Raw genomic sequence first — 25,434 nt, forward strand, 5'->3', positions numbered from 1 at the left:
CCCCCCCCGCGCTCTCTCTCTCCCCCACTCCCTCCCTGCCCTTTTCACACGTGAAAAAGATTAGCAAGGATCAGGTCTGGTCATTAAACTCACACTGACCCAGGAGCAGCTAGCGGTCTCAGAGTCAAAGTGTCCTGGCACCCAGCTCACATGCATGGTCACAGCAGGCTATTTCAGCCCTGGCCAGGTATAGCAGTACACCCACTGATCACTGATCCCCCACTGTGAACACTCACTAAAGAGAAAAGAATGCCAGGATCCAACATCAAGGCAGCAACGCCTTTGACTTCTAGGCTATGAGCAATTGATTCCTAAAAGTGAAGTATATTGTACAATTAGGATCGTTCCTGTCCTTTACTTTTTACCTCTTGGGATTCTTGTAGGACATCATGATCAATGGAATTCAAATAGCTAGTCAGTTCCCCTCTTTCAGTAGACATTTTCTGACATACAGTACCTTCAAAAAGTATTCATACTTATTCCACATGTTGTTGTGTTACAGCCTGAATCCAACATGTATTACATTTATTTTTCTTCTCACCCATCTACACACAATACGCCATAATGCAAATGCATCGAAAATGAAATACAGAAATATCTCATTTACGTAAGTATTCACACCCTTGCGTCAATACATGTTAGAATCACCTTTGGCAGTGATTACAGCTGTGAGTCTTTCTGGGTAAGTCTCCACGAGCTTCGCATACCTAGATTGTACTATATTTGCACATTATTCTTTTTTAAATTCGTCAAGTTGTTTGTTGATCATTGCTAGACAGGAATTTTCAAGACTTGCCATAGATTTTCAAGTTGATTTAAGTCACAACTGTAACAAGGCCACTCAGGGACATTCAATGTTGTCTTGATGAGTAACTCCAGTGTATATTTGGCCTTGTATTTTAGGTTATTGTCCTGCTGAAAGGTGAATTTGTCTCCCAGTGTCTGTTGGAAAGCAGACTGAACCAGGTTTTCCTCTAGAATGTTGCCTGTACTTAGCTCAATTCCATTTCTTTATACCCCCCTCAAAAAGAAACTCCCTAGTCCTTGTCGACAAGCATACCCGTAACATGATTCAGCCACAGCCATGCTTGAAAATATGAAGAGTGGTACTCAGTGATGAGTTCATCCATCCTCAGTTTTCTCCTATCACACAGCCTTTAATCTCTGAAACTGTTTTAAAGTAACCATTGGCCTCAAGGTGAAATCCTTGAGCAGTTTCCTTCCTCTCTAGCAACTGAGTTATCTTTGTAGTGACTGGGTGTATTGATGCACCATCCAAAGTGTAATTAATAACGTCACCATGCTCGAAGAGATAATCAATGTCAGCCTTTATTATTATTTTTTTACTCATCTGCCAATTGGTGTCCTTCTTTGCGAGGCATTGGAAAACCTCCCTAGTCTTTGTGCTTGAATCTGTGTTTGAAATTCACTGCTGGACTGAGGAACCTTAAAGATAATTGAATGTCTGGCACAGGGATGAGGTACTCATTTGAAAATCATGTTAAACTCTATTATTACTAACACTATTATACATACAACCGGTGACTTGTTAAAAGCACATTTTTACCCCTGAACGTATTTAGGCTTGCCATAATAAAGAGGTTGAATACTTATTGACTCAAGACATTTCAGCTTTTCATTTTTAATTAAACATGTCTAAAAACATAACTCCACTTTGAAAATAGGGAGCATTGTGTGTAGGCCCGTGACACAAAATCTTAATTTAGGCTGTAACACAACAAAATGTGTTAAAAGTCAATGGGTGTGAATACTTGCTGAAAGCACTAACTCTGACAAAACTTCCCCTGTTTGAAGTTCATCCCATGTAACTTTTAATGCGCGGCTCTGAGAAGTGCTCTGATAATGGTCATTATGAGAAAAGTGCGTGGAGAGTAGCGACGCAGAGGACATGGGTGCATAACAGATTTAGCAGTGATGGAGAGTGGCAGTCTGGCAGATGTGTTAAAACATTGATGAGGGGCCCCGTCACCGTTTGACATAGTTTAAAACCCAGATACAGAGAGACAGCACATCTCCTATCTCTCTCCGCTGCACAGACAGCCAGCCAAGCTTTCCACGGATCCAGCTATTCATTCCTATTGGCTTTATGGAAACAGAGTGGGAAGAACAAGACGTAGCCTAGCTCTCTTAATTTATGTAATATGCTGCAGCTGCAACAAAATTGCCCTTTGGGGACAATAAAGCTCTGTGGAATTGAATGCCTGGCGCTACACATGTATTGTTCCTCATTACGAACCTTCCTTTAACTCGGTAAGCTGAGTAAGAATACAACCGCATTTACAGCACAGCAACGAACTGGGCAGAGTTTGAAAGAATGTGAGAGGGGTAGAATGAATGTGGAGATTAGACCAGCAAAATGGACACAGTACAATTCATCCGGCCAAAAGGATTGACAATAGGAGATAAAACGTAATCGACCAGCTGTTTAATAACAGTGCTCATGATATGGAACAGTTGGTCACGGTAGGTATGGCTGTTATCTATTCGCGGCAAAACCACAGCTAAGGCAGCTCTGTTTGTCCTGGCGCTAAGAGAGGCAACGGCTGCAGAGCAGAGTTTGGCAAGATGTGGGTGTTCCTGTATGTATGCATGTACAGTTGAAGTCGGAGGTTTACATACACCTTAGCCAATTACATTTAAGCTCAGTTTTCACAATTCCTGACATTTAACAATTCCCTGTCATAGGTCAGATAGGATCACCACTTTATTTTAAGAATGTGAAATGTCAGAATAATAGTAGGGAGAATTATTTATTTCAGCTTTTATTTCTTTGATCACATTCCAGTGGGTCAGAAGTTTACATACACTCAATTAGTACTTGGTAGCATTGCCTTTAAATGGTTTAACTTGGGTAAAACGTTTCAGGTGGCCTTCCACAAGCTTCCCACAATAAGTTGGTTGAACTTTGGCCCATTCCTCCTGACAGAGCTAGTGTAACGGAGTCAGGTTTGTAGGCCTCCTTGCTCGCACACGCTTTTTCAGTTCTGCCCACAAATTGTCTATAGGGTTGAGGTCAGGGCTTTGTGATGGCCACTCCAATACCTTGACTTTGTTGTCCTTAAGCCATTTTGACACAACTTTGGAAGTATACTTGGGGTCATTGTCCATTTGGAAGACCCATTTGCGACAAAAGCTTTAACTTCTTGACTGATGTCTTGAGATGTTGCTTCAATATATCCACATAGTTTCCCCCCTCATGATGCCATCTATTTTGTGAAGTGCACCAGTCCCTCCTGCAGCAAAGCACCCCCACAATATGATGCTGCCCCCGTGCTTCATGGTTGGGATGGTGTTCTACGGCTTGCAAGCCTCCCCCTTTTTTCTCCAAACATAACGATTATGGCCAAACAGTTCTATTTTTGTTTCATCAGACCAAAGTATGATCTTTGTCCCCATGTGCAGTTGCAAACCATAGTCTGGCTTTTTTGGAGCAGTGGCTTCTTCCTTGCTGGGCGGCCTTTCAGGTTATGTCGATATGGGACTAGTTTTACTGTGGATATAGATTATTTTGTACTTGTTTCCCCCAGCATCTTCACAAGGTCCTTTGCTGTTGTTCTGGGATTGATTTGCACTTTTTGCACCAAAGTCTGTTCATCTCTAGGAGGCAGAACACATCTTCTTCCTGAGCAGTATGACGGCTGCGTGGTCCCATGGTGTTTATACTTGCGTACTATTGTTTGTACCAATGAACGTGGTACCTTCAGGTGTTTGGAAATTGCTCCCAAGGATGGACCAGACTTGTGGAGATCTACAATTTAGGTCTTGGCTGATTTCTTTTGATTTTCCCATGATGTCAAGCAAGGAGGCACTGAGTTTGAAGGTAGGCCTTGAAATACATCCACAGGTACACCTCCAATTGACACAAATTATGTCAATTAGCCTATCAGAAGCTTCTAAAGCTTTTTCTGGAATTTTCCAAGCTGTTTAAAGGCACAGTCAACTTAGTGTATATAAACTTCTGACCCACTGGAATTGTGATACAGTGAATTATAAGTGAAACAAATCTTTCTGTAAACAATTGTGTGAAAAATTACTTGTGTAATGCACACAGTAGGTATCCTGTCCTAACTGACTTGCCAAAACTATAGTTTGTTAACTAGAAATTTGTGGAGTGGTTGAAAAATGATTTTAATGACTCCAACCTAAGTGTATGTAAACTTCTGACTTCAACTGTATGTGTGACCTCCCAACACCTCCAGCTGAAAGTCAGGTTAGAGCAAGCAATCAGACAAACACACACACACACCACTGGGCAGAACACTGCTGACAGTTCACTTGTATACTCTCCCTCCTTCTCTCCATCTGAACCACTTACAGAAAAAGGGAAATGTTACACCTGGGAGCGGTCAATTAATCAGCTCCCTCGACCCTCTCTCCCTTTCCCTCCGTCCTTCTCTCTCTTTCACCCCCTCTCTCTATCAGACTCTCTCTCTCCAGATGATTACCAGGGCGAGAATCCACTTCTACATACTCTCTCTCTCCGTAAATGCTAGATTAACAGGCAAACACATTAGAGGGTATGCAAACAAACAGCGTGTTCAAGGTGAGTCAGAAAGCCTTTTGGCACACTCGCTGCTTTAGAAAAAAAAACATGCGTGCGTATGCGCAAGGACACACACACACACACACACACTTGGCTGGAAAGACAAATCCGCCACTGACAGACAAGAAGGTAACAGTACCATGGCTCCTGAAGTCCTCCTCAAAGTAGTCCCTGTTGAGGGCGAACTCGGGCTCCTCCGTGTAACTGTATATCTCTGTGGGAAAACAGGAGAGACAGGGGAACCATCAGACAGACAGGATGACATACAGTACAGTACTGACGGATTCAACAGAGGTAATGCCATGAAAGACATCACGGGGTATACTGTAGTGGAAGCCCTGTATGGCTCAGTTGGTAAAGCATGGGATTTACAACGCCAGGATTGTGGGTTTGATTCCTGGGGCCACACATTTGTCAAATTCATGGAAGCAATGTGACTAAGTTGCTTGGGATAAAAGTATCTGCTAAATTGCATATATTATAAGCCAACTCTTTCACTAAGTACCTTTCATAAAGAATCTATTTGGCTCCCAGTTATCCTTTCTGTCGTGTTTTTGTTAGATTCATGACATCACTGACTAATCCTTCTTCAGCGAGTATACAGTAGTTAAATGTCAACTGTCACTCCAGCCTGATCGAACAGTCACAAGAGAGCAACGGTAGTGTGTGTTTGTGTAAGCTAATGTCTCAGCGGGACGAGCGACCTAACCAATGCAGCTGCATTCAACAAGGGAAAAATATGACCTTGCATTGACTCAATCCCATGTAGCTGCTGACAGCACAGCACTGTACAACAGTGCTCACCAAAGCTACAGGGGTTACCTTGCATGATTTTGTTCCAGCAACTGTTCAATAAGGTGCTTGAATAATGTGCTTTGTGGTTGAAACAAAAGCCTGCCCAATAGCTGCCCAGGTCTAGGGTTGGTGACCGCCGGGATAGGGTTTAAAGACATTACCTGAGAGTTCAGCAGTCAGGCTGTCTGTGTCCCCATACTCAAACTCCAGGTTAGGGGACTCCATGGAGCTCTGAAAACAGAAAACAACATTGAAGTCTTGGCAGAATTGCAAAGGGAAATGAAGGCACATGACACACACACACAGACACAGACAGACACACACACAGACACACACACAGACACAGACACAGACACAGACACAGACACAGACACAGACACAGACACAGACACAGACACAGACACACAGACACACAGACACAGACACACACACAGACACACACACAGACACACACACAGACACACACACAGACACAGACACAGACACACACACCCCTGAATTCCTTTATAATTATTGCATGGCTATGCAAATACAGGGAACAATCAGAGTGGAAAAACTGAATGAGAGGTGTGCAGGAGTCAACATGCCCTGCATTTCAGAATGGGTTAACGGACGTATCCAGTTAAGGATCTTTGATGCCGCTCTGACATCAGCCTCACCCCATGCCCTCTGGGCACTTTACTGCAGGACACCATAGTACACACACACACACACACACACACACACACACACGGTGGGAATAAGGACAGAGACAGGGCCCGCCTCTGTTTGCCGTCATAGCCACTTAAAGCATTATTTTCCCAGGTCGAGACAGACTGATACAGTATGCATGATCTCACCAGTTATCAAAGCACCGCAGAACAACAACATTCTCATACTGCCAGCCAATACAAAAGATTGTAGCACTTGGACAGAGACAGACTAGACTTTGAAATAGGTTGAGACCGGCCGTTAGTCAGCCTTGCGAGAGTGTCTCAGCAGCAATTTAGTGACAAAGAAAATGACAGCTAATCACGGTCCTTAAATGGCACGTGTCAGAGCCTGAGCCTTTGCTGAAGTGTGAGGACTGTCTGTAGTTGTTTCTTCCATGCATCGAACCACAGAAGGGCAGCAATAGCCAGGGATAAGCTAACATCTGTAATTCACTGGAACCTGAAGAACCCAAAGCCTCAGAGCCAGAAACAGTCTGTCAGATTAGGTTGAGATCCAATAGGAGTGATTGAAAACGTAAGAATCGTTTGGCCTAATGATTTGTTCACTCCAAATACAGTTGGCACAGATCCCACTCCAGATGCAGACTTGTTGTGTCGTACGAGGTGATTTTCAGACACAGTCTGAGAGCGAAGGCATTCTGAGTCAGTGGAACGTGTGTCCAAATAAGTCATTCAGAAACTGGGCTGGACTCAGAATGACCCACACACACACTGTGCATCTCAGACGGCTGAGAGAGCAGGAGTTCACAGCAGGCTAAGCAGAGAAGATGACGGCGTACCCTCTGACGGGGAGACTGACACATTCCCAGAGGATGAGCCTGAGGTTCAGGGGCCGATAGTCTCACAGTGTGACAGGGCGACAATGGAGGTAAGCTTTGGGGGGAAATCACTAGGGAAGATATTTTGGTCTTCAGAGAAAAAATGGACCAGTCACGGTTTGATGTGCTACATCGAAAATGTGCTCTAGTTAGGTGTTCAAACTTTAGGTTAATTACACACTAAACCACTGGCCCCGGGGATCTGCAGGGTGAAGGCTTTCGTTCCAGCCCGGCACAGTATCATCACCACTAGAGAACGAGAAAGAAAAAAATAAAATAAAAATTCGGTATCATATTTCACTCTAGTTAATTAAAACCATGTCATGCCAGTCTAACCACTGACACTGATGTCACTGTGCTGACTGTTCTGACCGTGACACTCACATTGCCTTGAGTGCAGATAGTGATGTTTCTCAGAGACCAAGCTAAACCCTCAACCCCATTAACATTTCAGCTCATGATTGTTTGATTGGGATTATAATAAAACACAGGCCTCAATCCTAGTGTCTGATTGGCTTTGTCCCCCCCCACTTAGTCCCCCACCGGAATAAAAAAACGAAAGGTTTTTATTGTTATTGCTCTCAATAGAGCTCTTTCATGTTTGTCTGAAGGAGAGTGGGGAATTTGGTGTCTCTCACTCAGCTACCCATGGGCATCAACAATTCTCTCCACCCCCCAACCAGCTTGCTATGAACACTGCCCTTCCTTCCACAGTGGCACAGTGAACCCTGCGCTCCGCCGTCAGTGTGCGCAAACACTGGGCATCACGTCAAAATACCCAACAGCCCCCATCAACCCGCATTTGTTAAAAATAACCTATGACCAAAGCCAGCCAGCCAAGCCAATGGGCCAATGCAATAATACACGTGAACACAGATCACATGAGGAACAGCCTGGACAAAGAAAGATAATTAAGTGGTTTGATCATATCTCATATCCGCAATGATGACTTAGGCGTACATTGTGTGGCTTGCGCACTGAATCTAGTCTTAGATATTGACTACACCAGAGGTGTTGGCCGGGGTAGGCCGTCTTCCTAAATACGAATTTGTTCTTAAACTGACTTGTCTAGTTAAATAAAGGTGACATAAAAAATGAAGATGTAGGCTACCTACCACCACAGTTCACCCACTAGCAGGGCTAGTCTGGATCTGGGTTGCACTGCCAAGACATGAATCCAAAATGCTATTGATTTGTTTTTCGCTTTTAACGGCTGAATTAATTAGTTATTAGAAAACAATATGCTGTATCATAGTAGTATGGAACATAATGTCAAGCGTGTTTACTTGAATGCAACTACAGGCCATTGAGGTACAATATAATTACAGAAACATTTTGAAAACCTATTAGTGTGTTTTTTGCATTTGATAAATATCCCGTTAGTAATTACATCTTAATATGTAATAATTAGGAAACTAGCTAATAGCCTATGCCTTATTCTATCCATTTCAAATCCACTCTTCCTGCACTGACAAAAAATTAAATTCAAAAATAATATTGAGTCACACACGGACATATCTACAGATAGGCTGCTGCCCGAGCATATGGGACACACCGAATTAACATCAAGACGGTGTATATAAACCTACTGTATATTTGCCAATCTGACACCGGTCTACGATGCACAAATTCACCGGCGGCGGGTGCAAGACAAAACTCGACCACAAAACGGCCTGGACATTGACAGTCACATTAGCTACCTGCATTTGCCACGTTCAGAATTAACCTTAAGCTTACGGTATTTATAGCATCCACTTGCGCTGTCACCAAAATAACAACCCGGGCTGCATGCTTTCAAAAGCGGCTCTGTAGCAAAAGGGCATTTAAAGCTCCCCAGCAACAACGCACCACACGGACACCGACCCCTCTATACCGGCTCAACGAGTAGCTACAAACTGGCTTTACCTCCCAATCCTTCAGCAGATTCTTGAACACATCTCTCCCATTCGGCAGAGGCCTTTGCTTGTTGCAGTTACTGTTAATGTTATTAATGATAGGTACCTCCATTTCGTCCGCCTGCATCTTTCTGTGTCGGTTCGTTCACTTTCTCTGCAGCTCGTGCATTCCGGTAAAGCTCTCGAGCCTGTCAAATTGTAGCAGATTTCAGTATTCCAAGTTCAGAAAATCCGTCCCCGTCCGTGTGATTGGTTGACTGGACGCCAGAGAGGGCGGGGTTAACTTCTACTGTAAATGGTGACTGGCGGGTTGGTCTTGCCCACGAGTGAATCAGTGGGGTAGATGATGCGAGTGATCTAATGCGGTCAATGAATTGGTGCTGATGCTGAGCATTCCATAATGGCACCTGCATTAGAAACATTGTCCGTTTCTGTGGATTGCATGTGCTATTATAACAAAGTACTGATAGGCCATTCACTTGCATCTATTGCTTGAATGTAACCACACCGTGTTCACACAGCTGTGTGATCCATCTTGATCTGTCAGAATGTGCATATGTTATCTGTCATATCGTGATTTCCTCCATACTTTAGTCAGAGCGGGTATTTCAATCAATCCTAGACCTGAGACAAGACGCGAAACTTATGAGTCAATAAAATGATGTCATACCGACCGAGTAACAAAGCAGCTTACACTAATCAAGAGCTTGATGACTATTTCGTCAAATCAGGTATGTTACTGCTGGGCCAGAACAAAAGCCTGCACACCCTGTCAGGGCTTCCAGGATCATGATTGAAGAACACTGCTCTAGAGGGAATTTAATGTTCCCCCAAAACATCCATCCCTTGAGGCAAGCTGTCACATTGAGTGTTGGTAATGTAGGGATCGATAGACGAGACCGAGACCACTCAACAGTCACTCTCATCCCACCACCGCCACAGTGAACGGAGTGAATTATTGATTAGTGACTGTAGCAGGAGGCTGCTTGGTGTAGATCGCCTGGCTCCCCTCTCAGCCCCCCGTAACAACCCCTGGCTGAGAAAAGCACTTAACATGATCTGATTGGAGTGTACAGTTTAATGAAATCGCAAAGGTCATATCTCTTTCACGGACGTGAACTTGACGCATGTTGGGTGGTTGGGTGGTTGGGTGGCTGGTTGGGTGCGAGGGTGTTTATACTGTGTGCAGGGATTTATGAATGAGGAACGCTGGTCAAAACAAACATGTTTATGGTGTGAAACACCTGTGTTCATGTCATTCTGTTAAGGCAACCTTAATGGTGTTACTATTTGTTTTTTACTTTTATTAGCAGCTTTAAAAAAATAAATAATCTGCGTTTTTGGGAAATAACTCATACGTAAGCATTTCACTGTAAAGTCCACACCTTTTTTATTGTATTCGGCGCATGTGACAAATACATTTGATTTCATATGGTTAATATTGGTGGCTGTTAGGGACCAAAACAACAGTTTAATAATGAATTCTTTAACTTGCGTTTTTGCCATTGTGTGACAACTCTTTCACATGAACTGAATGAAATGGATGTGTGTGTGTGTAGCATGAACGGGATAATAGGCAGTCAACATCTGATTGTGTGTGTGCCTCAGTGTCTGTAGCAGAGTGGGTGCACTCTGATTAGGTCACTCACGACAACTCTTGACTGAGTGGCAACAACAGCTGCTTTCGACTGCTCGAGACACACCCAGTGTCACACCCCCCATCACTGTGTCATCTGGCAACACAGTAATCCATTTAATCTGAGCGCAGAGCCCAATTATAACCCCATGACTGAATAAGTATCCAAATTTATAAGAGTTCTGAGAACATAATTAAAATGGACACAGAATATATCGTTTGTTGAGTCACTGAATAACCAGTGTTAATGTTACAAGCATGTTCTTTCCCAATTTAACTGCAGTCATAAGTCTTATAGGACACATGGCCTGTTAATACCATTGAGGGAACATAACCTAAAGCCATCCTGTTAAACTTGGCCAAACACTGGTACCAGCGCCTAGTGATCAAATCATCCAAGCTGTAGTGAAACGCCCTAGTTCACAATCATACTTTGTTTCTTGCACTTCGCATAACATCCTCTGTTCCTCTCTCAAGTGGTGTCATTATTGATGTCCGTCATTCTTTGAACTCAAGGTCATGGGAAATCAGTTTACACAGGCAGCCCGATACTGATCTTTTGTCCAATAATTGGCAAAAGACCTGATCGGTTAAAAGCATTGTGGTAAAAGATCAGAATTGGGCTGCCTGTGTAAACACAGCCATAGATGCCTAATAGGCATTGGTGGCAATCTGTCTATCTAAATGTAGGTATATTCAAGGAAATACATGAAAATGAATACAAATACAGCACATAGATGACAAAGGTTGATACAATATTTTACATTTTTATTCTTTAAGATTACAGATGTATTATTGCTCATCTATCATTATCACTTGCAATGTTTAAACATCGTTTCGACAACTTAAAAATTTGAGAAGAATTTTCCATTTGTACTGACTGAGGATTTACAACAATAAATACAAGAGTTGATATGCTGTAATTCCTATACTTTTGAGTTAACCATACAAGATGCTGGCGTTAACCCTGCCCATGTGATGCAGCTATTGGACCGACTAATGCTCTTTCACCCCCGGAACGCACAGGCTATGATCCTGAGACAACTGCATCGAAGCAACCATGTCCTAACAACAAATGACCCACACACACACACACGGGTAATGTTCTAAAAGTCAGACAAACAGACATATGAGTAGTATGGATGGTCACACAGACGGGGTCTCTGACTTGGATGGTTATTATGGAGGCCGGGGGGCATAAATGCACAAATGGTAGCTCACAAGTATGACATGAACACAGTGACAGTTTAGAATGTAGGATTGGGAGCATATGGGCGTATATTCTCATGGATTTAGTTCATTCTATGTATATAAAAAAGAAAAGAAAAGCTGGATCCTCCCCGCTGGCTTGTACTATGGGCTTTTGGTTCAGGGGAAAACGTTAACAGCTGGGAATCGAAAAGTTGATCTAAAATGTTGAGTAAATTAAGTCGGACTAATAATCGTACCAGAGGAGTTTGGCCCTCAACAGAAAACCTCAGCAAACTAACGATGACACCAAATCTTGGACATTTATAAAAAGGTGACTATTACCTTTTATCATAAATACATAAGAAATTGGAACAACGAGGTAAACTGAAGCCTGAAGAGGTGACATTTTTTTAATTTTTAGAACGTGTGAAATGTAGGTCCCCAACTAACTACAAGCATTATGTAATGATCCAGTCATCAAGCTATAGCCTCACTGCAGTTAAACACAACTAACCCCTGACAACGGCTATGTGTACCAATTGGTTTTTAGAGCTGTAAGTACTATACAGATTTGCTTACTATTGAGGACTCGGCCAAAGAAACAAGTACCAGCCTGGCTGTACATTCTGCATCTCACTGAAATAGTCTGTCACAGCATTCAAAAAAATCATCCAGAACATGTATTACATTTATCATATAACATTTAATTGCTTATCTTTATAATGAGACAGATGTTTAATTTCAAAAAAGGTAAGATATTAGATGGGTGGAGGAAAGATAGAAAAATCGACATTTCTACATAAATATCTAAATATATCCCCTTGTAATGATCTCCCATACCTGTCATGCCTCTAAGCAATAAAGCACGAGGGGGTTTGTGGTATATGGCCAATATATCACTGCTAAGGGCTGTTCTCATGTACAACGCCATGGTTTATTTGTCATACAGCACAAACCCCCGAGGTGCCTTATTGCTATTATAAACTGGCTACCAACGTAATTAGAACAGTAAAAATAGATGTTTTGTCATGGTGGTATACGGTCTAATATACCACGGCTTTCAGCCAATCAGCATTCAGGGCTCGAACGACCCAGTTTATAATTCAGTATAATGCTTTGAAAGGAGAATCTAGCTCCGGACATCGTGGATGTCATAAACTCTGGTTGGCGGAATACTTTTCATAGAACTTCAACACTAGCATCATCGTGAGAGCAGTGTGGGAGCTGAGGAACAACGTTTATTATTGAGTGACTGTTGGACAGGCAGCTGAGATGGATTCCCTGTGTTTGAGTGATTGGTTGAGACCTCCCTCTCCCACCTATCACAGGGAAAGAACCCGGCCCCACGCCTGTCTCGGTCCAGTTTGATTGGAGGGAAAAGGACAATCAACGCATTAAAACATACCTAAAAACAAGACAACGAAAAAATCTGAATCAAATGATCAAATGAAAGACAGGATATGATTGGACCCAATGACCCCCCCACCCACCTCTTCATCTAATCCCTTTCAATTTATCATTGAAAACAAAACACAAATCAAGAGTAGGAAAAGACAGACAACAGGACATGAACCACATGTCCATCACTAAAACTTCATCGTTCAGATTTTTTGTTGTTGTACATTTCAGTTTTTTGTTTTTGTTTTTCTTCATCAATAGTTTCTCCATCTTTAGCTTTTAAACGAACAATAAAAAAGATCTCGCAAGGGAGTTTTTACGTACGACTGACTGACACACAAGTAGCTAAGAGAAAACCAAATGGTGGAAACTCCAGGAGACGCTAGCTAAGGAGCGCAAAATGGCAGGAGCAGCTCAAAAAAAGGTTAGTTACACTATTCTAGCGTAAATAAATAAACACTGCCAAAGCGCAGGTAAAGCCACGCCCTCCACTCTGACCAATAAGCACAGAGCTCCTCCTCTCGCCTTTCTTCTGGGTTCTGTACGATTTATGGAGCCTTGGTATTTTCTTCATTTCAGAGTTGGTTTAATACCTTGGGGAGAGAAAAAAAATGGTAAAATCATGTTGTTACTGTTATGTAACATGGGAAGAATGGAACAATTGCTCTAGCAGCATAGCAGTCTCACGGTGCTTCTACATCTGCATTGCTTGATGTTTGGGGTTTTAGGCTTCTGAATAAGCACTTTTACAAAACACCTGCTCTTTCCATGACATAGACTGACCAGGTGAATCTTGGTTAATCTCCTGTTAAATCCACTTCAACCAGTGTAGATGAAGAGGAGGAGACAGGTTGAAGAAGGATTTTTATTGAGACAATTGAGACATGGATTGTGTATGTGTGCCATTCAGAGGGTGAATGGGCAAGACAAAAGATTTAAGTGCCTTTGAACGGGGTATTCCCGTGTGTATCAAGAATGGTCCACCACCCAAAGGACTTCCAGCCAACTTGACACAACTGTGGGAAGCATCGAGTCAGCATGGGCCAGCATCCCCGTGGAACGCTTTCGAACACCTTGCTGCAACTCAATATTAGCAAGGTGTTCATAATGTTTGGTATAGTCAGTGTATGTGACATACAATGTTAGCAGGCAATCTAAGCATTCAGGCGTTAATGTTTACCTGTAGTAGTTTGGCTTGAAGGGCCCGTTCTTGTTCAAGCCCAGGTACTTGGCCTGCTCGTCACTCAGCTCTGTGAGGTGGGCATCGAACGTAGGCAGGTGAAGACTGGCCACATATTCATCTGGAGTAATACAGAAGGAGGGAGTGAGGGGGGGGGGAGAAAAAAGAGCCAGAGAAAGACAGAGACAAAGAGTGAGAGTGCTAAGTTACTTTAGCTAGCAGGGACACAGGGCTGTTGGCTATTTACTAATGTATTTGTTTGTGATGAGCACATTGGGGCTCCGTCTTGGTCTCTCTCTCCCTCCCTCCGCCAGTGATGGTGCAGTGAGCTTAGCAGCAGGCTCTGACAGGCTGACCTATATTGAGCCTCGTTTTTACTCTAGACGCTAGGGGCAGAGACCCAGCTACGCTGTCAGCTGCAGTCACACACACCAACGCATGCACACTCAGGCTCTCAATGAGATGTACTCTACTGTGAATGAAGCACACCCAGACACACACCCAGAAGGCATTCTGCCATGATTTACATATTTTCCTAGTCCGCGCCATGTAAACGAATAGGACAAATGACTAAACACCACATACACACCCTGATACACAAACACCCAGTGTTCGTTTGGTATCATGACATGGAACATCTATAACCCAAACCAAGACATGGCTGCAGGGGAGGAGTTCCTACCATCTTTATCCCCATCCTGGATATCTCGTGCTCCTCTTTGCTGAGTTGAGTCTTTGTTGTGCATTCTGGCTGATCCCCCTTTCAACTCAATGTTTTCTCCTAAAAGGCTTTTGTCAGAGGTTCAGACAGGCGGACGGGTGCTGTCAGGTCGCTACCGGCTGAGGCCTGAGCGAATAAGGATTAGGGAGCGTGTGTGTGCGCGTGAGACCGAGGAGGGATGAAGGGGTATATGTGTGTGTGTGTGTGGACATAGAGCGTGGTCTCTTACCCATCTTCTTGGGCAGCAGGTAGACATCCTGTTTGTAGCGTCCCTCCGGGGCGTTGTACAGCTCTATCAGAGCCAGGGCCTGAGGTATGAGACAAGACCCGGATTGTCAAACCCACACACGGCGGTTACCACGGCAACGCCACAGGTCGCTCTCATGATGCACGCGGGCCTGGCGCCAGCGGCAGAGCAATGGACGAGACCCTAATCTCTACGATTACTGTACGAAGTGGCACACACACACACACCCCGACGCTGATCCACCCCACTCACAAATCCCAAATGCACACGGGCACGCACGGTACCTGAGTGGTGGCGGTGATGGACAGGACGAAGGTGGGGACCGTAGAGCAGCTCAGGTTCAGCAGACGACCCTGAGGACAGATAGAGACACATTGGGTTAACAACCAGTCAATAGCACACAGAATCAGGGATTCTACACCTCCGTGTCAATGATAAGATACTTTGTGTGTGTGTGTGTGTGTGTGTGTGTGTGTGTGGGTTTGACATCAAATATCAGAAAAAGTCCAAGGTCAGAATAACAGAAGTTGCCTGTTATCCCAGACAGATGTGGTGCACACAGACATGTAAACAGAGAGAGGAAATGGGACGGGTACTGTTCCTGAGCTCAGACTGCTAACGAGGCAGCGTTCACAAAGGAGGAGGAACTGATCCGCATTTACTACCGCTATCACACACTCATTAGTCACAGCGAAAGCCTGCAACAATGTTCTCGTTTCCCAGAGAGCTGCAACGCAGAAATGAAGCTTTGGTGGTGCTGCTTCCGTTTCGACTCCCCGTTTGCTGCGAGTAGCAGTAACAGTATAACGGGGCGTACCGTTACTTTATGCAGTGTGCACACACTGCCTGGTGGAACTGAGACAGACCACACTTCCCTGTTCTGTCGAGAGTGGAGTGCGTCAGCAGAACAGAACACAGACTGCAGATGAGCTCTGCAGAACCAAACTAACAAAACAGACACTTCTCCTGGAAAAAAGCCTCTCGGATCGAGACGGCAGAGGAGAAGTGAGAGTGTCCAGGAGCGAGGATGGAGAGAATAGAGTCAAAAAGAGGGACGAGTGAGAGGGGCAAACAAACAGCAGCGGAGGATTCTATTCTCTGATTAAAGCCTGTAGGAGATCAGACAGACACACTGAAGCACCTGGCCAGCCTGTCTTTCTGCCTGGCTCGCTCTCAGTGGCTTCATTCTGTCAGAGACTGCGGTACAGACCCACAGAGAGAGAGAGACAGACTGCTGCACAGACCCACAGAGTGCCTTTGTTTTCTATGAGAGAGGGAGTGCTGTACACACACACAGAGAGAGAGAGACAGACTGCTGCACAGACCCACAGAGTGCCTTTGTTTTCTATGAGAGAGGGAGTGCTGTACACACACACACACACACACACACACACAGCGAGAGAGAGAGACAGAGGCAGAGACGGCTGCACAGACACACAGAGTGCCTTAGTTTGCTATGAGAGAGGGAGTGCTGTACACACACACACACACACACACACACACACACACACACACACACACACCGAGGCAGAGACAGAGACTGCTGCACAGACCCACAGAGTGCCTCAGTTTACTATGAGAGAGGGAGTGCTGTACACACACACACAGAGAGCGAGACCGAGAGAGAGACAGAGAGAGACCGAGAGAGAGAGACCGAGAAAGAGAGACCGAGAAAGAGAGACCGAGAAAGAGAGAGACCGAGAGACAGACCGAGAGAGAGAGAGGCCGAGAGAGAGAGACCGAGAGAGAGACCGAGAGAGACCGAGAGAGAGACCGAGAGAGAAACAGAGAGAGAGAAACAGAGAGAGAGAAACAGAGAGAGAGAAACAGAGAGAGAGAAACAGAGAGAGAGAGAGAGAAACAGAGAGAGAGAGAGAGAAACAGACAGACAGACAGACTATGGATCAATTAAGCTCAGTTATTCGGAAGTTGAGAGGATTTATAGATCCGTTCATTGAAACTTGTGATTGAGCAGTGATTTGAGGCAGTCGTCAAGGAGAGCCTCGTACTAAGGTGACGAGGGTGATGATAGATCACCTCAGCCAGCAACACTATCCGCTTGCCGTCGGGCCAGATGACGTGGTCCACCTGTGACCTCACCCTCTCCCAGGTCAGCTCCGGGGTCCGCAGGCTCGCCTGGAGGAGAGGACAACAAAACAGACAGGAAACAGTTACCACGAGAGCAGTTTCACTATGGCAACCAGGGCCTAAATGAACACCCGCGGGTCGACGTTGGTATTGGTGGGTAAAGATGTCCATTTCACCAGCCACGTTGGCGGGTGCTCAGGGCCCCACCAGCATTTCACTCCCATTTGCGAATAAAAATGGAGTTTGAAGTCTAGTATGAGCTCATGTATAGCTAAACACATGTTGCAGTGGCTGTTATCAAAGTATTTCTGTCGTTTTGTTTCATAGATGGCAGCTAATCACACAAAGAACTACAAATCCTATAATAATATGCCACCTGGCGAAAAGTGCAGGAACACCGCCTGGCTGGGGAGCTGTGTGCACGGTGCTGAAGACTCGTTTTTAGAACCGGTGCAACACAAGTATATAAGGTGGTCTAATTGTAAAAAAATAAAAATAATAATAATAATAATAATGTTAGCCCTTTTTCGCCCCAATTTCGTGCTATCCAATATCCAAATTGGTAGTTACAGTCTTGTCTCATTGCTGCAGCTCCCCTACGGCTCGGGAGAGGCGAAGATCGAGAGCCGTGCATCCTCCAAAACACAACCCTGCCATGCCGCACTGCTTCTTGACACTGCTCGCTAAACCAAAAGCCAGCCGCACCAATGTGTCGGAGGAAACACCGTCCAGCTGGTCGACCGAGGTCAGCTTGCAGGCGCCCGGCCCACCACAAGGAGTCACGAGAGCGCGATGGGACAAGGAAATCCCGGCTGGTCAAACCCTCTCCCAACCCAGATGATGCTGAGCCAGTCGGGAAGCCAAAGTTGGTCTAATTTACTTGAAAGTATAAAGTGAGAGATTGTCCTTGTGTTTCTTGGCTATTGACATTGTTTTGTTCACAAGATAGGTTGTTTTTCAATGTGAGAGTTTCCTTCAACTGCTAGCAAAGACATCGGCTACTAGTCAGATTCTCTAGATCACAGGCACACCGTCGCTGACGAGTCCGGCTGCTCGACTCCAGAGTCGCAGTACCCTCATTGCCACGGTAACCTCCCGCCCTTAAAGGGGCAGCTGAACATTTTTGTCTCAGATATTTTGGTTAAAAGTTAAATAACATTGAGTAATATACCACTTCACTTCTTACTAGTAATACATGTATTGTTTTAGAGACATTACAAAGCGTGCTCATCCATTTTGAAAAAATTATTATGGTGAAAAAATATGAGTGTCTGGTAGATTTTTAAATTTAAAAAAAAGTTAGTTTCAGGCCCTGATGACAACAGTCTCTACGAAAATGGTTTCACTCTGACCCTGGGATGTCACCGTAACAGTATTAACTGACAGGCATAGGCCACGGCAAGCCAGCCCGTAACTATGACAACGTCAGGTCAGGGACATTGTTGTATCACAGCTTCCCCCACAGTGACAATAATGTGACAAGCATTGGTGACAGCAGTGTCTTCCACCCACACGATCAGTTAAGCTGTCGCAGTCCCAATAACACACCCACGTACATTCAAACCCCCACACCAATAGGCACACACTCGCTCGCGCACACACTTGACTCACCACGTCGATCTCGGTGTTCGAGTGTCCCATGTTACAGACGATACAGCCGTTCTTCATACGGTCCAGGTACTCTCTCACCACCACGTTCTTATTTCCTGGAGGAGAGGGAACATCACAAACATACCATCAATTTCACACTCGTCACGTTCACTACTGTACACTGAAACGTCAGAGAAATTCAGAAGTGGGCAGAGGAGAGAGGTGAACACTACCAATAACTCTTGCTGGGTCGATACATGCTGAATGATGATTAGCTCACTTCAAAAAGGAATCATGTTGCTGTATACACTACACAAATGATGCTTGGAATAAATCTCCTGTACTAGATTTTAAAAATATATTGTAAAAAAAAATATTTAAAAAATAAATCTTCTCAAAATAGCACCTCACATCCACTCTCCACATAGACCTACTGTATGAATTAGTGTCTAAATTGCATTGCACACCACTAAGTCTGAGTGTGTGCGCACGTGCGTGTCTTGTGTGCACACTCATGCACACTCGCGTGAGTGATTACGGCCGTCTGTCCCTTTTCAATTAATGTGGATGAGGAACTGCAGCTTGTCAATAGGCTTCATGCTTAATTGACTAGGGAGGCATGCAGTTTGTCGCAATGAACTCTTCACTCAATCTGAATGTGGAGCGCAAACGGACTGGCTACACACATGGCTGCCAGGTCGGAGTGATTGAGACAACTTCTGTAATGTCTCAAGTGGTCACCAACCTTGTGGTCACCAACCTTGATCACTTGATCATCTGAGTCAAAATGCAAGCCAAATTATTAAAAATAAATAAATAAATAAATATATTTTTTAAATATGACTTCAAAATGTAAGCCTACTCAACATTAACCAATTAAACACATTTCTGTAGTAATGAGGTTTGTGGAGTAGGTTGTAGGCCGAATACATTATCACTGCATATGGGCAATTCTTGAATTGCCCTGCCAATGCTGTTCTTCTCAGACCATTTTGAAATGATATTTACAAATTGTAGGTGCATGGCCACACCGGTAAGAGATCATTTGTTGTACTACTTGTTAGGAACAGAACTGGACTGACGGCCTGCATCTGATGGTCAGTCTGGGGGGGGGAGGGAGCAGTGGTGAGGCTGCCTCTCACCCAACTCACCGTCCCTCCTCTTTCCCTCCTGAGAAAAGGGGACAGCTGAGGACGCAACTCAACGTCGCGCTGCATTATATCTGCCTCATGCACCAATTCATGTTGTTACTCCTAATGCCCAGAGAAAGTGAAATATTCCTCGATATTAAAAAAGACACGCCACTAATAACAACAGCGCAAGCTTATCGGAACACTTTGCTACTCATTCATTAAAAGCTGCAGTGCTGGTTGTAGCGTGAGTGGAAGTAGGGAGAATGTTCAAAACTTTTAGAATCCATAAAATGGGCAAAGTGTTGACAGGGTTGAATAACAACTTAAAACATACAGCTCTCTGCTGTATTCGTTGAGTCTCTCTCTAGTCATGGGTTTAAAAGTTTAGAAAGGCTTCTTCTTTTTTACAGTCTATGGCTCCAGGAAACTGCGCAGACACGGTGATCTGAGCCATCTGATTGCACCTATAGGCTTACCGCTTGCTTTTTGATTTGCTCTCTGGGCCTTCTGGGTAGGCAGAGTTCTACTTTCAGACACATGAAATGGGAACAGAATGGGAACAATTTTGCCTTCCCGGCACTGGATCTGCTGAATCAAGTGCACCTGCCGCCAACAGCTCGAGATGATTTATAGGAACGCAAGGATTTCTCATAGTTTTTTTTTTTACAGAAATGTTTGGTGACTAGGAATGCCTTGGAGATGGAGACGGACCGGTTGTTGACCACTGGTCAATACCCTACTACCTAGTCACCCTCTAGACTGCTGGGGGAGAGTGTGTGTGTGTGTGTGTGTGAATAGAATGGTGCAGGCTGAATCAGTCAAGCGGGTAAAGCAGTAGGGAGAAGGTGGTTGTTGTTGTTGCTATGCCCATGCTGGAAAGGATGGGGGTATAGCGGTTCTCAACCACAAATGTGATTTTACAACGTGGCCATCTAGTGCTGACTGAGGGGACAAGGGAGAGGTGTTCACCTGTGCAAGTGATGACAATGTCCACTTGTCTGATCACTTCATTCAGCTTCACCAGTCTGAAGCCATCCATGCTGAACAGGGACGGGAAACAAACGCGTTACTTCCTCGTTCACCCTGCTGACATTGGCCGATCAGCTCATGTGCCAGGCTCTGATTGGCTGAACTTACCAGGCCTGCAAGGCACAGATGGGGTCGATCTCTGTGACGTACACGATGGAGCCCATGGCCTTGAGAGCAGCACAGCAGCCCTTCCCCACCTATGGATACACAAATAAAACACACACATGAGTATAGGACTGAGGGAGGCTCTACTATAGACAAGGATGGTAAACAGTTTCCTCTGGTGGTCCATTTTGATATAATAAGGAGTTCAGATCGCCAGCAGCATCACATCCTGCATCCCACTGCCGGCTTTCCTCTGAAGCTAAGCAGGATTGGTCCTGGTCGGTCGCTGGATGGGAGACCAGATGCTGCTGGAAGTGGAGTTAGCAGGCCAGCAGGATGCATTGGGGACATTTCCCTGTGTAGGGACCAGTCTCTCTGTGGTCACTAAACATCCCATGGCATTTATCGTAAGAGTAGGGGTGTTAACCCTGGTGTCCTGGATAAAAATCTCAATCTGGCCCTCAGACCATCACGGCCACCTAATCAACCCCAGCTTCCGATTGGCTCATTCATCCTACCCCCTCCTCTCCCCTGTAACTCTTCCCCAGGTGGTTGCTGTAAATGAGAATGTGTTCTCAGTCAACTTACCTGTTAAAATAAGGGTTCAAAAATGAGAAGTGCACCATATACAGTAGGGCTGGGAAATTCCAGGCACCTCATGACACAACGTTATCGCGGTGCTTAGGTGCCGTTCCTATATGTATTACGGTTTGATGTTCCAAACATATTGCTCACCAAATGTCTGCTGCAGAGAGACGAGAGAGCGTGAGAAAGCTAGTTTTGATCAGTCAGGGAAATACAAAAGTGCTGAAAACACGTTGGCTCCATTTAAAAAGGAGAAAAACAGCAGAGTTTTGGTGCAGGTGCAGCCAACGCTACCTACAGTAGCAAAAACATTATTGTATTATTTTAGCGATACTTGGGACTCAAACATCAATATAATATCGTCCACAAATAATATAGCGATATGCAACTATAGATGTCCCGTCCCCCCCATCACTAATTCACAGTAGGTAAGACAAGACTTACCTCTCCATATCCACACACCATCACCTGCTTTCCCCCAAACATTACATCAGTGGTCCTCTTCAGACTGGAGGGAGAGCGAAGAAACACAAAATCACCAGCACTTAGCATGACAAACGTTTAAGTCGCCCACGAGAACAAAGTAATCTTCCGCCGTGTCTCTTTCTTTGAACGGGCATGCCGGAGTTGTCCTACCCGTCCAGGATGGACTCCCTGCAGCAGTAGAGGTTGTCAAACTTCTGCTTGGTCACAGAGTCGTTGACATTCATGGCCGGGACACACAGCTTCCCTGCCTTGGACAGCTGGTACAGCCTACACAGAGAGCAGCAACAACAGGGGAGCATCATTATAAAAGCAGTAAAAACTGACATTACCCGGTATGGCCACTAGATGGAGACATGTCCATAGAAGATAGACCAGCCACTTTGAAACAAAACCCCTGACGGAAGGGGAAGCTTACTGGTAAAAAAAAAACACTTTTTTTCCTCTTCAGTCTAGACAATGAGTCAACGTATAATGAAGTCGCGTGCGAGCAGTGATCCACCCACCGGTGTACTCCAGTGACGCTCTCCTCCACGATGCCTTTGATCTTCTTGAACATGTTGGGGTATTTCTTATAGATCCAGTGGGTCAGGTCTCCGCCGTCATCCAGGATCTGGAACAGGGGGGACACAACGCGTGTCTTTCTGACTGATCGGGTTAAACGACGACGCCATTCACACCGCAACAAAAGTCTGCTACTGAGAGACGGCGTTTGACGGGGGGACAGACACGTACCATGTTGGGCTGCCAGCCCTCCAGGTTGACGCAGCGGTCGATGCACCACCAGAAGTCATCCTCCGACTCGCCCTTCCACGCGAACACAGAGAACCCTGAGAGAGAGAGAGAGATATGATGGGCACTGAGAGAGCCAGCGGTCGTGAAAGAGAAAAACGCTCAAATGAAGCGGCCCGGTTCACACTCACCTCCCTCGGCCAGAGCTGCCGCCACCTCGTTCTGAGTGGAGTAGATGTTACAGGCAGCCCACCTGCACTGAGCCCCCAGGGCAGTCAGTGTCTCCATCAACACCTGCGCGACACACACAGACCACGTTCGTGTTCAAAGCAAAGTCCTGCCGCTGAAAGAAGTGTACAGCTGGCTTAAGACGAGTAACATTCAGTACCTTCGAGTCGTGGTTTTCTGAGCAGAAGCTGCAGACTCACAAGTGGACTGAGCGGTGGATGGTGGCGTGCGTGTGTGTGTGTAACTCACGGCTGTCTGAGCTGTGATGTGGGTGCAGCCCACTACTTTGGCTCCAGCCAGAGGCTTCTCTCCCTGGGCTCTCTTCCTCAGGGCCATGAGGGCTGGCATCTCTGTGAGGAGGAGACAACGTGTGAGGAGGGTATAGCGAATTATAAAAGTTGAAAGTGCTGTAGCCCGCAGTACAGACTGCGTTAGGGCTGTCTGGGGTCAGCACCCCCCCCCCCGCGCGCTGTTGATCTCACAGGCTGGGAACATACGGCCACAGAGTACACGGCCCTGGAGGAGATGGGCCGTCAGCATGGCACACACACACATCCAACACAGACGCACAATCACACACGCTCTCACACCATCAGAGAATCACAGTCTCTCTCGCTCGGTCTCTCACGCACACATCTCGTCCCTAGCCCACCTTGCCACACATCGTCCCTAGCCCACCTTGCCACACATCGTCCCTAGCCCACCTTGCCACACATCGTCCCTAGCCCACCTTGCCACACATCGTCCCTAGCCCACCTTGCCACACATCGTCCCTAGCCCACCTTGCCACACATCATTCCTAGCCCACCTTGCCACACATCATTCCTAGCCAACCTTGCCACACATCGTTCCTAGCCCACCTTGCCACACATCGTTCCTAGCCCACCTTGCCACACATCGTTCCTAGCCCACCTTGCCACACATCGTTCCTAGCCCACCTTGCCACACATCGTTCCTAGCCCACCTTGCCACACATCATTCCTAGCCCACCTTGCCACACATCATTCCTAGCCCACCTTGCCACACATCATTCCTAGCCCACCTTGCCACACATCATTCCTAGCCCACCTTGCCACACATCATTCCTAGCCCACCTTGCTCAGCGATCTCGATCTCCCTGCGTCCGAAGTCGGCCTGCTTGATGTTCTTGATGCAGAAGTCTCCGTTGCCCTTGGAGTTCTTCTGCTGCTTGTCCCGAGGAGAAGTCTCATCGTCAGAGCTGTCTGTGTACGACGCAGCTAAAAGAGAGAGAGGGGTCAGAGGAGAGGGGTCAGAGGAGAGGGGTCAGAGGAGAGGGGTCGTCGTCAGAGCTGTCCGTGTACGACACAGCTAAAAGAGAGAGGGGTCAGAGGAGAGGGGTCAGAATAGAGGTCTCGTCGTCAGAGCTGTCCGTGTACGATGCAGCTAAAAGAAAGAGGGGTCAGAGTAGAGGTCTCGTCGTCAGAGCTGTCCGTGTACGACGCAGCTAAAAGAGAGAGGGGTCAGAGGAGAGGGGTCAGAATAGAGGTCTCGTCGTCAGAGCTGTCCGTGTACGATGCAGCTAAAAGCAAGAGGGGTCAGAGTAGAGGGGTCAGAGTAGAGGTCTCGTCGTCAGAGCTGTCCGTGTACGACGCAGCTAAAAGAGAGAGCGGGACAGAAGAGAGGGGTCAGAGGAGAGGGCGCGACAACACGTCTACGCACAGTCAACAGCAGCACACGAGCTGCACGCACGCCCACACACTCACCACGTCCTCGGGATATAGACGTTAAACTAACAACACACGTAACATGACCAGACACTAGGCCACAATCTACTCTAACGTCCAAAACAACTGCATAGCTCACATTATGAGCTACATCTGGGGACTGAGCCCCAGGGCAGAATACACCTGCACAGCATGGCCGTCTACATGCTCGGTATGGTTTGATCCTAGCAGAACTTGGCTAGGTGAAGTGAACATCTGCCTTGCATGCTCCCTTAAAAGACCTAGTCTTGAAAAACAATAAATATAGCGGCAATGGTACTGTTTGTCCATCTTGAGACGCCGTAGCCAGTGTACACTTCCTCAAAATAGTCTGAATTAGTCTAAGATGATTCAAGAAATCGGTCATTCATTTTGACGGGTTTTTGCCGAGGAGATCTTAGTCACGCAATTTGACATGAACTTTTGGTTAAATGCAGTATTTTTCAAGTGCAAAAATGTGCATGAAAACAAGTCGTATCTCGTCGAATGACCGCAAACACTTAATTGAAGAATCCCTACGGTTGAGCAATCACCGACGAAGGGCCGTAGACGTCGGCTACCGGACGCCAGCGTGGCTCG

The 25,434-nt window shown here is 45.7% G+C and overlaps 2 protein-coding genes across 8 annotated transcripts in view; both read right to left on the minus strand.

The window, feature by feature from the left end:
* Positions 1–8,999, minus strand: part of LOC112216840 (striatin-interacting protein 1 homolog) — a 38,404-nt gene extending 29,405 nt beyond the window's left edge. For 2 of the 5 annotated variants that reach the window (XM_042300138.1, XM_024376953.2), the window contains exons 1-3: positions 8,796–8,983; positions 5,521–5,590; positions 4,704–4,778 (exon numbers count right to left, since the gene is read on the minus strand). In XM_042300138.1, the coding sequence (XP_042156072.1) occupies positions 4,704–4,778; positions 5,521–5,590; positions 8,796–8,912 (262 nt within the window). In that variant the 5' untranslated portion in view covers positions 8,913–8,983. Of the gene's footprint in view, positions 1–4,703; positions 4,779–5,520; positions 5,591–7,071; positions 7,140–8,795 lie in introns of all 5 variants that reach the window. The other 3 variants (XM_042300136.1, XM_042300137.1, XM_042300135.1) reach the window with 3 other exon arrangements.
* Positions 9,000–11,172: 2,173 nt separating this feature from the next.
* The window catches only part of LOC112216843 (putative adenosylhomocysteinase 3), a 44,229-nt gene continuing 29,967 nt past the window's right edge, over positions 11,173–25,434 (minus strand). For 2 of the 3 annotated variants that reach the window (XM_042300141.1, XM_024376957.2), the window contains exons 3-17: positions 24,226–24,369; positions 23,381–23,481; positions 23,095–23,197; positions 22,907–23,001; positions 22,678–22,784; positions 22,325–22,441; positions 22,133–22,196; positions 21,107–21,195; positions 20,939–21,009; positions 18,858–18,952; positions 17,196–17,294; positions 15,443–15,511; positions 15,141–15,219; positions 14,191–14,311; positions 11,173–13,603 (exon numbers count right to left, since the gene is read on the minus strand). In XM_042300141.1, the coding sequence (XP_042156075.1) occupies positions 13,597–13,603; positions 14,191–14,311; positions 15,141–15,219; positions 15,443–15,511; positions 17,196–17,294; positions 18,858–18,952; positions 20,939–21,009; positions 21,107–21,195; positions 22,133–22,196; positions 22,325–22,441; positions 22,678–22,784; positions 22,907–23,001; positions 23,095–23,197; positions 23,381–23,481; positions 24,226–24,369 (1,361 nt within the window). In that variant the 3' untranslated portion in view covers positions 11,173–13,596. Of the gene's footprint in view, positions 13,604–14,186; positions 14,312–15,140; positions 15,220–15,442; positions 15,512–17,195; positions 17,295–18,857; positions 18,953–20,938; positions 21,010–21,106; positions 21,196–22,132; positions 22,197–22,324; positions 22,442–22,677; positions 22,785–22,906; positions 23,002–23,094; positions 23,198–23,380; positions 23,482–24,225; positions 24,370–25,434 lie in introns of those variants that run through there. The other variant, XM_042300142.1, reaches the window with a different exon arrangement.

This window comes from Oncorhynchus tshawytscha, linkage group LG17 (assembly GCF_018296145.1).
Source record: "Oncorhynchus tshawytscha isolate Ot180627B linkage group LG17, Otsh_v2.0, whole genome shotgun sequence".
Lineage (NCBI taxonomy): Eukaryota > Metazoa > Chordata > Actinopteri > Salmoniformes > Salmonidae > Oncorhynchus > Oncorhynchus tshawytscha.